At 45.7% G+C, this 14701-nt stretch overlaps 1 protein-coding gene across 1 annotated transcript; it reads left to right on the plus strand.

Moving 5' to 3' along the window:
- Positions 1 to 1345: 1345 nt before the first annotated feature.
- Positions 1346 to 8312, plus strand: Tmem18 (transmembrane protein 18). The gene is made up of 5 exons (XM_021643990.2): positions 1346 to 1482; positions 2246 to 2366; positions 3976 to 4030; positions 5414 to 5507; positions 5592 to 8312. The coding sequence occupies exons 1-5, from the start codon at positions 1426 to 1428 to the stop codon at positions 5685 to 5687; spliced, it is 423 nt and encodes a 140-aa protein (XP_021499665.1). The 5' UTR covers positions 1346 to 1425; the 3' UTR covers positions 5688 to 8312.
- The last annotated feature ends 6389 nt before the right edge of the window (positions 8313 to 14701 follow it).

Here is a 14701-nt window from a genome sequence, read left to right on the forward strand (position 1 = left end):
AGGAACACCAATTTGTCTATTCTAGATCCATGAGTTAGGATGTGACTGGTCAGCGGGATGCATACTGTACCTCCTACACCTGCCAGCATATTCATTGCTGGTTTGTGGGGCAGAGACCATGCGCACCTAGGCCCACCTGGTAGGGAGGCTTTACTATGTCAGATGGACAATGTCCATCTCTAGTTTGTGGAGTGGGGATTCAGTGTATAGAGATGCTGCATCCATCAGCATGATGGACAGACTCTGAGTCCATATTGGGTCTGGGGGTCAGATCCTATGTTCAGCCTAGGTGTGCGGGATGAAGTTTCTGTGTCTATCCAGAATCTGTGGGATGGGTCATCACATTCATCTAGGTATGCAGGGAGAACGGTATCCATTCTAGGTATGTAGGACAAGGATGCTGTGTCATTCAGGTCTGGGAGCTAGATATGTCTTGTGTTTGTGGGGTGGGAATAGGCTTTTCACCCCAAATCTGTAGGATCCAAATGCCGTGTATATTCCCAGTCTCTGCAGAAGGTGACATTTCTGCCCAAGGTCTCTGGGCAAGATGCCATATCCATCCTAGGTGTGTGAGGAACGGACGAACCACGTCCGTTCCTGGCCCATTGGGCAGAAGCCGTGACTATCTCAGGTTTGTGACACTGAGGGCACTGGCATCTCATTTCTCTGAGGAACAGCTGTGTGGATTGTAGGACCCAGATTTGTGGGATCTGACACTGTAGTTCATACTGAGCCTTTAGGGTGCCTATGGCATGTCGTCCACTACGACTCTGTGGATTAAGTCACGCAGTTTACGCCTGCTCCGTGGGGAGCACAGAGAGTACCCAGCCTGGGTCTGTGGGAGAGTCAGTACATCTGGATATGTGAAGCAAGAAAGCCGGTCTATGCCCTTTCCATAATGAGAACGCGAGCTCATCCCGATGCTGTGGGACTGACCACATGTCCACCCCAGGTCTCTGTATTTATCTCGGGTTTGTGTGGAGGTCGCCGTGTCCAGGCGTGGGGTGCAGACGCCCGAGATCATCCGGCGTCTGTGGGACCAACGCTGTGTTCAGGTGTGTGGGGAGAATGCTGCGTTCACCGCAGGTCTGTTAGGAGCGGACCGAGTCCGTCCCGGGGTGCGGGGCGAGGGTGCCGTCCGACCTTGGCACCGGCTGTGTCTGTGGAACCTCAGAGCCCCCAGCTTTCTGGGAGCTAAGCACTAGCTAAGCACTAACTAGCTAAGCACTCTTAGACGTCTTACAAATAGACATTCAAGTAATCGTGAAAGTTGGACCGCCTTGAAAAAAAAAAAAAAATCACAGAATTCTCGCGAGAAGAGCCAAGTGCCAGGTTCCTACCTGTAGATCTCGCGAGAAGACTAGGCGCCTTTCCTGGCTGTCGGAAGCTGCGGACTTTCTCCAGGCTGTTGCGATCCCCGGAGCGATGCCGTCCCCTTTCTCAGTCAGAGCCTTCCCTGTCAGCATCCCCGCGGTGATCATGGTAACTCGTAGGCCCTGGGGACTGGGCGGTGCCGGCACGGGGTGGGGATTCGCTAGCTCTTGTGTGTATTGCGCGGGCGGGTTGTATCCTCAAGTCCCGGTTTGCTCTGCTGGATAGGGGCAAATCCCTGGTGCCCCAAGGCGGCCTTCTGGGTCCTGGCACCGTCGTACATTGCTTTCCCTACCACTCTCTGGACTCCCTGTCAGTGTGCTGTCTTGGGCATGAGAAGTACTGAGGAGTCGGGGCCAGGAACTTAGCGTTAGGTGGGGACAGGGTCAGAAAGATTTGAGCCTTGGGGCATGGACACCGATGTCTGTCTCTAAGACCCCACAGAACTGCTGAAGCACACCAGCTAACGAGCTGGGTGCATTGCCGAAGTGCTGGGCACAGTCGGTCCTACGGATCAGGATGGCTCTCAGTTGCAGGCCTTCATACAAGGTGCTTGGTCTAAGCAGCCTCGCGTGCTCCAAGTGCGTAGGTCAACATGACTTTACCTGGCTTGTTTAGATGACAGTCAAAAGAGGCAAATGGGCGGCGTTTGCCATTCTGTATGCTCAGACTTTAAAATCTTTGTGTAGAAATCTGTGGGTGTGTTTGCAGTTGAAGCACCGTTTCCTCCCTTTTCGTTCGACTGGGAGGCCTAAGTTGTGTAGTCACCAACCTCAAGGGAAGGGACCAGTAGCTCCCACCACCCACAGGAAAGCAGTTTCCCAGGCATATTGATCATGGTTTCTAACGGGTTTTTAACGGTGTATCCTCACAGGAGACAGACTGGACAGAGCCATGGCTTTGGGGGCTCATCGTCTTCCACCTGCTGTGTCTGCTTCTCACATGCTTCTCGTCACAGAGGTATAAACTACAGATCGGGCACTTCCTGTGTCTGGGTGAGTAGGAGACAGCTGAATCCCTGTGCTCGTGTTGCTGCAATATTGTCCCGGGTTTGTTTGTATTATGTTTTCACAGGGTTTCCCAAGCCTTCCATTTTGTATTGGAATCATGAAGTAGTCTTTGGAGGTTGGACTTGAAAGGAGTCCTTTTGTTGTTGTTGTGTCAGACTGGCCAGGGAAGATGTACTAAGATGCTGATTCTCTTAATTCTGACTCTTACACAGATAGTTCCCTGCTTGAGTTCAGTCCAGCTTGTCTTTCATGCAGGTGTTTTCTTGCCAGGCTTAATCCCACATTGCCTGCTCTGGAAAGCAGACTGCAAATGAAGGGACATTCTATGCATAAAATAGGATTTTAGATTAGTCTTAAAGATAATGGCTTTAGAAATGTTAGGAAGGGATTAGGTACATGGAATGGGGAAAGATTATATAAAAACACGTAAAAGTAAAAACTGTGGTACCCTGCAAAATGGGGACAGTCAATATATTGGGCTCCTCAGTGGGGTCAAAATGATACATAGTGAAATGTCGGTAAGAAAATGTCAATAACAACTGGCTGCTGACCTAGGCATGAGGTCTGCCCCTAATGAAGACAAGTGGTCTGGGGGTGGGGGATGGGTAGTTAGCCGGCTCACAGGTCAGATACCACATCTCCAAGAGCTAAGTGTTCCAAAGCTGAGTAATTACAGCTGCAAATACTTGATTTTTGTGAGCACTGGAAGGACAAGACAATTTTGCTTGATAAATGGAAAAGCTGATCTTAGACAAATGTAATCAGTTGACTGTGAGAGGCAGGAAATGTGAGCAAAACCGAGAGAAGTGATGATTATAGACATTAATAGAGACGCCGCCCATTCTTCATTTGAAATTCTTTACCTGAGAAGTGTTGAGGCTTCATTGGCGAGCTTTAGGGTTCTAAGCTTAATGTGGCTTCCTTGGGGACACCCACATTAGGTAGATCATTGTGGATGATTGTAATTGTACTGTTAGCAGCAGTAATGATCATTCTGACAAGAACTGCGGGGCTGAGTTCCTGCACCAGTGTGGAGTCACACCCGTATGAGCAGACAAAAGCACTGGCATGAGAGTCTGTACAGTTTGAAAGTACAGAAGCCTCAAGCGATGTGCCTTGAAAGATGGAGCAATTTTCTAAGTGTAATGAAGGAGGATAGCCACAGCATTCTTAGGAAACGACAGACACTGCTTTGTGAGCACTTTGAATGCCCTATGGCTCATTAAAGTCTCAAGAAATATAAAAAAATCTCCACTGGAATGACTTTCTTTGTCTTGATGAATGCTGAAGCTCTACCAATGAGCTTTTCACCTGCACCCTGGTGGTCCTGCCAGGGCAGAAGAGCTTCATGGCATTTGATTAAGACCCATGGCCTCTTACAAGTGTCTTGATCTTTTTCTGATTCCAGTTAAATGAATATATTTTATAAGTTTTCAGTTTTATAATCCTTACCCACATCATAGCTAAAATGGAAATTGCATTTCTCAGCAAATTTATTTTGGTATTCTGTTGAATTGCTATATGTAAAATGTATTCTCTCGTTATGGATTATGATTGGCCATGAAAATCTAACACGGATTCTGTCTTCTCTCAGTACTGTTGGTCTATTGTGCTGAGTACATCAACGAAGTGGCTGCAATGAATTGGAGGTAAAGTCAGCTTCTCATGCTCTTGACTCTGTCTTAGGAGTTCTGCTCTGCAGTGGTATTGTTACATGAAACTTTCTAAGGACAGCATGAAACTTACAGGGAAATTGAGGACGCCAGGAATTGTGGCCACATAAATATTAAGCACCCTGGACATATGGGTTTAGTCCCTAAGAAACAAGCAGTTAAATATTTTTTATTGTTGTTGACTGAAGACAAATAATTTTATTTATTAGAATAGTTTAAAACTCCTTTTGCCTATTTGCATTATTGGGATTTGTATTATTTAACGAAAATCCCAATGCCACTTTTTGGGTAACTTCTTATAGTCAAGGAGGCCTTAGAGGCTTACAGAGCAGTGAGATATTTTAAGGATGGCATAAGCTTGTTGACTGCACCACACGAGCTCATACGGTGCTGGCCAATAAAGTTACAGTCTGAGAGAATACTGGGAGTATTATAAAGTAATTTGAGTTGCAGAATTAAGAAGGTGGGAGTTTAGCGTATTGAATATATGTTACTATTCAGGAGTAAGTTGTGCTTTTGAGATCTTTCTCCTACCCTCTCCCCTGTCCTCTTGGAAATGTCTGCCCTTTACCTGGACAGTGCCAGAGCTTCCACAGTTACCTTCCTGCTTCCCCAGCCCCAACCCTGGCACCTGAGTTGTTTTAACTGATTTTCCTGTCTCAGTACAGGAAACATCCCAGTCCTTAATCACTCAGAGAAAAGCACAGAACTGTATTGATGCCCATGGCCTCTGCTGTAGCCCCTACTTATGGCCCACAGCCACCTCAAATTTGTGTTGATCCCTTCTCCAAGTCAGAGTCTAGCCTTGACTTCTCATCACCCATACATTCACATGATCTCTGCTTTGTTTCCATAAGTCAGACTAGCCTTCTACCTGGGCTCCTCCTTCTCTCTAGAAGGTAGGCTTTCTTCAAGAGCAAATCTGCCTTTACATTTCCTCGCTGGAACCCATAGCTCATGTAACAGGTTCCCAGTCGCTGTTCCTGAGTCAATAAAAAGTGCTGTCTACCATATTTCCATATTTACCGAGAGGGAAATCCCCACAGACAAGTCCTGCCTTCTACTGCTTGACTCTTTACCCTTGGGCAAGTTGGAATCATGCAGCCTTCAAGTCTCCTACAGAGAATGGCAGTTACTTCACTAAGTGGTTGGGAGCAGGAAGGACCAGACACAGTCCTTCCTTAAGTAGCCATAGCAGGAATGCAGCCCTTTGTAATGTGTGAGAAACATTAAAGCTGTAATTAAAGCTGTGGAATTGTAAGAACTCATCTGTGAACCCAGACTCTTAACTGCTGTACATCTGTTACCTTCCAGGACTGAACGTCCAATAATTTTTCTTTTTTTCCCCCTCTAAAACAGATTGTTTGCAAAGTATCAGTATTTTGACTCCCGGGGAATGTTCATTTCTATTGTGTTCTCCGCACCATTGCTGTTCAATGCCATGGTCATTGTGGTAAGTATGAAGCAGACATTTATGTACTAGCTTTCTGCAGTCTCGTGTTTCCCAGTTTTAATCGTGACTCCAAATGATTTTTAGATTATGTGGGTACGGAAGACGTTGAACGTGATGACTGACCTGAAGAACTTACAAGAGCAAAGAAAGGAGAGGAAAAGGAGAAGAAAAGAAGAATAATGCCTAGCTGCTGCTGCTTCCACAGACCTTGTTTCTCCTCTGGCTCAGTTATATCTGGCTGTGAGCTGCACATGGCCCAGATGTCTCGACTCACAGCTTGGAAAAATGGTTCTTCTGTTTTACACTCCACAAATGGTTCTTACATTTTATTCCTTTTGGAGCCCTTGCTAAAGGTGTTTCTTCAAAGAACTAATGAACTAATGAGGTCACCTGGACGCATATTGACTGTGGACCCATCCTGTACACAGTGGGAGCTTTCTGATTCATCCACATCCTACACAGCTTTTCACAGTGTGCTGGTAGATCTCATGTAACTAGAGTTCGCTCAGTTGTGCGTGTGGAAACTGAGAAATAAATAGTGCCATCCCTCCGTGGCACCACTACCAGCCCACTCTTCTGTTTCTAGCCTGCAGTGGCTCTCAGCTAAGGCTGGTTTTGTTTCCCAGGGATTTGGTCACACTTGTCACCACAGGTGGACATGTACTTGTTGGAGAGAGCCTCGGGTGCTGAAATCCTACAGGGCACAGGACAGCCCCACCATGGAGTATTGTTCTGTGCATAATGTCAGCAGGACCCAGCTGAGGGACCTGTGGGGGCAGCTCTGGGGAAGAATGCGGTGTGGATCAGTTCCCATGAAGCTAGGCCTCTAAATAATTGAGTTGGGGCTCTGCCACTGGAAATGTTTTGTTTGAAAATATTAAGCCAGAATAAAAGCTGTGAAGTCAAGATTCCATGGAAAATAGTATGTCAAATGAGCCATTTGGTTTTGTTTTTTCTGGATACAGAAGTATAAGTACCTGCATACTCAGTGAATGACTTAGCTGTTTCTACCCAGACTGTAACAAGTGCAGGCTAGTTCTTCCTGGGTGTCACATCTTATGCAGTTGGGGGCTGGTGAGCACAGAGCAGGGCACATTGTTACCTGTGCTCCTGTTTTGTCAAACACCCCTAGTTTCTCTGGAATCTGAAGTAATAAATCTGCAGAGATTACAAGTGACTGAAGACCGAAACTTAGAAACAGTGCTTAGTCCCAGGAATACTGTAGACTCTTGACTTTAGTTTAATGAAATAATTTGTGAATTATTTTCTCTATCTAGTAGGATTTTTTCCCTTCCTAAATGAAACATTCTTCAAAGTTCAAAAATCTTGATAAAAGTATTTAAAAGGTAGTTTGATAGATTACAGTTAAGTTCTGAAACACAGATACATAGTTTTAAATGTTTATCCAGCTTCAGACTTTAAGAGAAAGCCTGTTGACTGAACTGTGATAATCTCCTATTCCTAAGGTATGAGTTTGTGGCTCCTATTGCAGCATATAACCTGAATTGTGTTCTCAGTGTCTTGATTTGTTCCTGTCATACACTGCACAAAAAAAGTGCCAAAGAAAATAACAGTGTAGTAAGTCAAATGTTAAGTTTAAAATTGTACTGTTCCGTCAAGGACACAGTATCTAGGGGTAATCTAATTGTTTGTCTGGTTCAGGGCGTTTAATCGTTTTTTGGTTTCCAAGGTGCTCACTATAACATTGATTAGTTTCACAGAAAATAAGAACAAATTAGTCAGATAAATATGAAACAGTGGTTTGCCAGCTAGGAGTTAAGCTCATCGACCAGCTCTCTTATCCCCAGGCCTTGGCAGCTGAGGCAAGCACTACAGAACGGGTCAAGGAGTGGTTGAGATGGCTGAGCTCTGGCCTACGTGGACAGTAACACCTCAGACTTTGTATAACTGTGATCTTGACTTGGGCTTTCACGCCCTGGGTCTGCACGTGTGACTATGAATGCACATGTGCTTAGTTTTAAATGATTTTTTTCTAGAAGGAAGGTTCTGGATTAGAGAGATGGCTCAGTTGGTACTTTGCATTTACACATGGAGACCTGAGTTGGATCCGTAGAACTCACTTAAAGTTTTTGCAGAGTAACATGCACTTGCAGTCTCAGTACTGGAGAAGTGGAGACAGACAGATGCCTGGAGCATCCTGGCCGGCCAGCCTAGCCGACTTGGCAAGCTCTAAGCCAGAGAGACTGTCTCAGAAATGAGATAGGGACTTATGAAATGGCTCAGTGGGTAAGGGTGGTTGCTGCCAAACATAACAATACAAGTGCAGTTCCTGGAAAACTTACTTGATGGAAGGACCAAACCAACAAGGCATCCTCAGACTGTATATGCACACAGATAGATAGATAGATGTTTAAAGAACTTGGTCAGTCATTCCTGAGGTTGTCCTCTGGCTTTCACATGTGCATGTGTGCACATTGGTACACACATAACACATACAAATGTTTTGTATTTTCTGAAACTCAGTGGCTAAAATTCTACTTTGAGGAACTGTCTTAATATTTTGTCCTTATATTAAGGAAAGTCCTGAAAGCCAGAATTATGAACAAGCAATTGGGTTTAGTGCTGCCTTGAAGAGTTTAGAGATTTGACCAGTGTTGTGTTTACATTTCTGTAATGGAAGGTTTACAGGCAATCTGATAGACCTAATGAAACATTCTTACTCTCTAGTTATGGAAAACAGAGAAAAGGCCTGTAACAACCATTTTACACATTCCAGCCAATGAAACCTTATGTTTGTTGATTACTGTGCATTAATATACAATAAAATGTTTGATAATATACAATGTACTTTCTTTGAGGTTGTGTGTGTGTGTGTGTGTGTGTGTGTGTGTGTGTTTTGAATCTAATCTTGGACAAGATGTCTCAGGCTTCATTGTCTGCCTGTGACCCTCAGACTGCTGGAAATGCAATGCTGTCAACATCAATAGAAGAAAAGTCAAAATGGAGACGTGTAAATAAAGCCATATGTGGGTCTGTTACTAGCATACTTTGAGAAATACAGTAGCAAGGGACTTTAGTCATCTCTTCACAATGCATCCTCGTGGATGGGAAGTGTTCACAGGCCTGCTAGGATTCAGAGCAAAGCTCTAACAGTCTTTAGCAGATATTGGAGTCTCGCACACAACTTGCTCCATTTCCAAGGTCCAGAGCTGATGGCTTCCCTTTGGTAAGCACTCTCACAGAGGAGCCTCCTGGGTGCCTTTAGTGGAATGTAGGCTAATGTGATGTTCAGCCAGCCAGCCTACCCTTCAGGAATATCTACTGGGGTCACCTGTGGTCAGCGCATGCCTGCCCCACATCCACCCATTCATATGGCAGATAAGGCATGGACATCTAATGTCAGAGACTGTCAAAGCAGATATTGTGAACCAGTGGTTGGGGACAGGGCCTTTTGAGATACTTAAGCTTATACAGTCATCCTTTGGTATGTACCAGGAATGGAGCCCAGTATCCCTTTCAGGTACCAAAATTCTCAAGTGCCCAAGTCTCAAAGTTGCTAAACATCTGCACAGAACCCACACACAGACCCATATAGTTTACTCTTTAGATGATTTAAAATACCCAACACAATGAAAACACCATGCAAGTCATTGTTATACTCTTTCAGAAATCATTTTTAAAATAGCCGCATGTTCAGTGTAGATGCAGTTTTCCCCTTGCACATTTTCTGTCCCCAGTTTCCAGAATCCAAGCATGTGGAGGTCATCATTAGAAGTGGTATGGAGAGAAAGCAGGAGGTACAGGGAAGCTCTTGACAGCATGTTACAATAGCTCCTTAAGGGAGAGTGGTGGGATCATGCTGGGTTGGGACAAGACAGCCTATGGCAAGCCAAGGGGAGACTGAGTAGAGTGGAGCCCAACCAAGTCAGCAGAAGCTGCACCTCGCTGTTTCCAACCTGCGGGACCCCAAGTTCCTGAAACCTGGAAAGACTGCCATTCCTAAGTGGCATGGATGCCCATGACAGTGCTGTTTAGGACAAAAGCAAGGCTTGTGTTGTAAGACTTTTCTGCATTGAGCAAGTAAAAGGAGAGGCATGAGGTAGTTGGCAGGAACTTAAGCCCACAGATTCAGGGGTGCTTCTTATGCAGACACAGAGAGGCGGAGTGGGTTCCCTGCGTTCTGCAGAAAGAGATCAGGTGCTTCTCACCAGGCAGCAACAGCATGAAGCAGGTGCGGAGGAGTGTAGGTTGGTAAGAGGAAGCAGCGAGGCTGCCAGAGCCCTGCCTGCAGCAGGAGAAACAGTGCCCAGGGTCAGACCTGAAGGTAAGAGATGCTGCCACTCTGGTGAAAGGAGTCGGTAGCCCATGAGTAAGCAATGCCTCGGCCACCTGGGCTTGGCTGCAGTCTGTTCCATAGACAGAGGGCTAGAATTGTAGCCAGTGGGACATCTTGTCCAGCAGGCTGTTGCTGTCTTACCCTCTGTAGATCATTTTCCCCCTTTTCATGATCTACAGTTTCACTGTGGCCCATCTAGGTTTGTAGTCTGTCTTACATAGGTCTCAAGTTACCAGCTTTGGAAATTTCTACATCTTGTTTCTCACAAAGTACATATATACAGTATATATGCACCATAGTATACATTTATACAGTATATATAATACATATACATATACATATATATATATATACACATATACAGAAATATATAAAATGTAGCAGAAGCTGAACTCCAAGTTGGAGGACAAAACAGGTGTGTTCCTTCTCCCAGGTGAAGAGGCCTCTGTAATGCTGGTGCCCAGCATGGCCGCTGGCTTCAAAGCTCATGCTTCGTCCACCCGTATGCCACCTGCCTCTCTTGTGTTCCACAGGTTCCTGTAAGCTTCAGTGAAACAGCAGCTCTGTTTATATTGATGCCAGATGTGGTCTGTTTTTTAGTAGCTTCTTTTGGTTTCTAAATCTAGTGCTGACCCCATGTAAATGGGATTCTAGGTAAGCAGAATAGCTTACCTTGGGTTTCCATTACTGTGATAAAACACCATAACCAAAAGCAACATGGGAAGGAAAGCGTTTATTTCATCTTACTCTTCCACATCACAGTCCAACATTGAAGGAAGTTGGGGCAGGAAAGCAGGAACCTGGAGTCCGGAACTGAAGCAGAAGCTACGGAGGAGGGCTGCTTACTGGCCTGCTCCTTTCTTGCTCAGCCTGGTTCCTGGTACAAAACAGGACCACTTCCCTAGGGGTGGCGCTGCCTACGGTGGCCTGCACCCTCCCATATCAACCATCAATCAAGAAAATGCCCCGGGGCTCTCCCACAGGCTGATCTGCTGGGGGACATTTTCCCTCTTCCCAGACAACTGTAGCTTGTGTCAGTCAAGTTGACAAATACCAGCTAGGACACAGGACCAAAGGGAATCCGTGCCTATAGGCTTTGTCTTCTCGATTCTCTGTCAGGCAGGCTTGAATCACAGGTTCCAGCACACAATCACTCCTTGTGGGCTGTGTGTCCTGTGGCCCTCAAATGACCCTCTGCACTTAACCTCCACTTAACTGCAGCCCCTGGGATGGGCTTAGACGCCATTTTAGGAAACTGGGCAACACATTGCTTATGTGTCTCTAGAGACAGAAATGAGTTATGGGGCCGCCCATCATTGGAGGCAGCTCATCTGTGTGTGTCTCTCTCTGTCTCATGTGGAGCCCGTACCACAGGATGTCTAGTGGCCTTGACTTCCTCCTGCCCCATCTGCTGTGAGGTTTGGCTTGCTGTTTCCAGTCTTCACCCAAGCTCACCTGTGCTGCCAGTGTGTTTGGGACGGATGGCCATGCTCACCCTCATCTTTCTCTGGAAGCCTAGCTTCTGCCATGTAGTTTTTCAGTCACTTCATCATTACAATGCTTCTATTATAACCTGATAGTCAGCTACCTCATAGTAGCCAAACCAGGTAAGGTCAACCTAATTGGCTGGTTTCTGGTGTGGAGGTGCAGTTCTGTAGAGATCACCAATGCAAATGAGACAGACACCCGTCATCTTCCAGAACTGCCTTGTCTTTCTGTTACTGGCTTAGGAGAAATTCCTGCCTGTCAAAGTAGCTTACAAAACAACTGTTTTATGGCAGTTGTCGTTACTGAAGTATTGTTCAGTTAACATTCAAAAGAATATCCTGGTTTCAGTTACACATGTGCCCTAGGATCAATCTCCAGTTAGTCACAACAAAAGCGCTTTTGTGATTGGCACTGCTTATTGTATTTCCTTGGTTTTCAGTGGGGTTTGTTTAATATTGCCTTTTTTCGTACATCCTGATCACACATACGCTTTGTTCTTTGTGTTACAATATAGTCTTTACAAGTTACATTTCTAATTTTATGTCACAATGAACTGCAGATGCAAATGTGTTTGCCTAGGCCTTTGAATTTGACTTCTGTTAGAGTTCTGTAACATGCACAGTTGTGTACTTGAGCCACTGAGTAGGCCTAAGGGCAGGGCCCATGATCCCCAAAGGCTGAGTATGCCCTCTTCCTCACAGGCCCAGAAAGGAGTAGGTAGAGGGACTGGGGATGCATGGCATCCTCTCAACTGTCTTGGGTGTGGTCAATGGTCATGCCCTTGCTCAAGTGTCCACTTGGAATACATATTTCATGGGGTCCATGGATGGATGCCACTATGCTTTCCAGGCCTAGATCTCAAACACAGCATTGCTGTCACAGGAGTATCTAGAATCAGTGAACTTAAATACAAAGACATATATTCTTCCTTGCAGGCTCACTTCAAAGAGTTATGATATCTTTGTCTATACTGTCATCCAGACTGGACTTTTTTTACTTTTAAATTCTGCTCTGCAAGCTACTGCTATGAGAATCGCAAAGCCAATAAAAACTTCAGGCAATAGATCTTGACAACATGACATTATATACACGGATCTGTCAAGACATTTGGTGTACTGATTATGGGTTTTACTTTTGAAGTAGGTGTAGAGTGCCTTGACAGGAACTTGTCTCTGTTTGAGTGTGATTCTCAAACTTAACTGATTCTTACTTGTTTTAAATTGATGGTCCTTCTCTGGCATAGGCAGTGGAAGCCAACTAGCCTGTTCCACCTTTGTGGCTCAGGCATTGAGCACCACACACCACTACAATGAACGGACACATGATGAAGACATGGGAATAAAAGAAACTCAGAGCCTAGGGCTAGCAGCCTGGAGTTTGTGCAGATGCAGACTCGCTTCCGGAACATGCCACCAGTGGCTGTGGAATCACCCTGGCTCTGAGTAGAGACAGAGATGGAGATGGGGAGGAGTCCATGGAGGCCGGGGATGGGGAGGAGTTCACTTTAGGAATTAGGCCTGTGGTCTGTGATGCCACTGGGTGCCATGCTGGTGTGTGTGGTCCTTGCGGCTGCCCCAGACCACAATGAAGCCTGAGATTCAAGTGGAGATACAGCAGTCTGAGCCACTAGTTGATGCCTTAGTGATGTCCTCAGGCTTTGCTGCTTCCAGTGGGGGGTGGGGGAAGCATGTAGATGTAAGCAGCATGTGTTGGGGCCAGTGGTCCATGCAGTTGTTGAGGTCCATCAGTTGAGGACCTGTGGTCTTGATGCAGCCTGGAGCCATGTCTATGGCCTGTGTTGCCACCAAAGGCCATGTGGAGGTCCGTGGTCTGGGCTACTGACTGGGGCCTGAGCCAGCCACTGCATGGCCTCTTGGGAGAGCTTGCCTGTGGGCACCTGGGAAGCTGGCCCCACCCCTCTCTGGCTACAGCATGGCTTGTGATGAGGGTGCAGGTGGATAATGACTCACCTTCCCTTGGAGGGCTGGCCACTAGGAGTGTGAACTTGCTCCACGGACTATATGGACAACACAAAATGGACTTGTCTTTCTGTGGGGTGTGGGTAGACATGGAAGGATTGGGAGGTGAACCCCCCCAAAAATATCCAGAAAAATTGATGAACCTCCGGTTTGATGCATGCCTTCTGTAGGCCTGCAGTTGTGTGTAGCAGGTGGTGACTTAGAAGCTTCCTCTCTGGATATCTGGTCCTGAGAAGGCTGAGCAGCTGAGGATAGACTTCGGACCACAGACATTTTCAACTACTGGCTCCCAGGCTCTTGGTTGTCTGGGACGCTTGATAGTTCTGTCCTACAAGAGAGGCCACTTTACATCAACAGCAGGCAAAAGTGAAAGTGCAGGTCACTAGAATCCCAGAAGATACAAACTGCCTATGTAGAATTCTACACATTGATACGCAAAAACTAAAAGAGTGAAAAGGTCAATAAACAGGAGCAATTCTTGAGACATACTGCTGTGTCTGAGGATGGATTCAGAGGAAGACACTGATGGCAACAACACAGTCAGGTGTATGTCTGCCTCTACTCCTACCCAGTGTGGCCGAGCTGTGAATGTCTCCCTGGCTTTTGCCCGTGGGAAAATATTTTTATATTTACTCTTTAGTGTTCCTGTAGAAAACAATATATTCTCCAGGAAACAGGAGAATTTTGCCTCTTGAAACTACTAGAAATTTGATGTTAGCCAAATCCCTGAATTTTCCTGGTTTCTGCTTTCCCTTGTCAAAAGATGTATAGTGCTACTTGGACGTATTGCTTGGTAAGATCGCTGTAATCTTTGAAAGACCGGCGCTATCTGAATGCCCTTGACCTGCTTGCACATTAACTAATGGTGGTAAGAACTGGGGTTGATCACATGATCGAGCCTGTCCAGGATGCATGTAAGCTTGTGTTATGAACCAACCAGAGCACTGTAGTGAGAGAGAAGTATAATCATGGGCAATTTGACGACGATTTGTCCACCAGAGGTCCCTGTTTCTCAGGCTGGTGAAACAAAAATGCCAAGTGCTGAGAGGAGTCGCTAAGATTCTTCACTGCTATTACTTACTTTTCACTTAACCCCCAGAGGGCGCCAAAGCTCTATGTCACCCACCATAGGACCCTTGGCAGCCCGGGTTCAGGTTGCTACAGAAAACGTCATTCAGAAAGATGAGCTAATAATACTCTTCTTTGATTGAGGAATATCTTCTAGAACTAAAGAACAAAGAATGGCAATTTGGTTTTCTTTTACAGTCAAACTAGATTAAGAAAGAACCATTATATAGCATAATACACTGCAGTCATCAGTCAAAACCACAGTAAAACACGTATGTCTTACAGGTGCACACATCACGTATTTAAAGTACACAGTTACATAGAGAAAGTAACACTGAACTGATTTTTCCATTACGTTAGCA

Source organism: Meriones unguiculatus, chromosome 1 (assembly GCF_030254825.1).
Source record: "Meriones unguiculatus strain TT.TT164.6M chromosome 1, Bangor_MerUng_6.1, whole genome shotgun sequence".
Taxonomy (NCBI): domain Eukaryota; kingdom Metazoa; phylum Chordata; class Mammalia; order Rodentia; family Muridae; genus Meriones; species Meriones unguiculatus.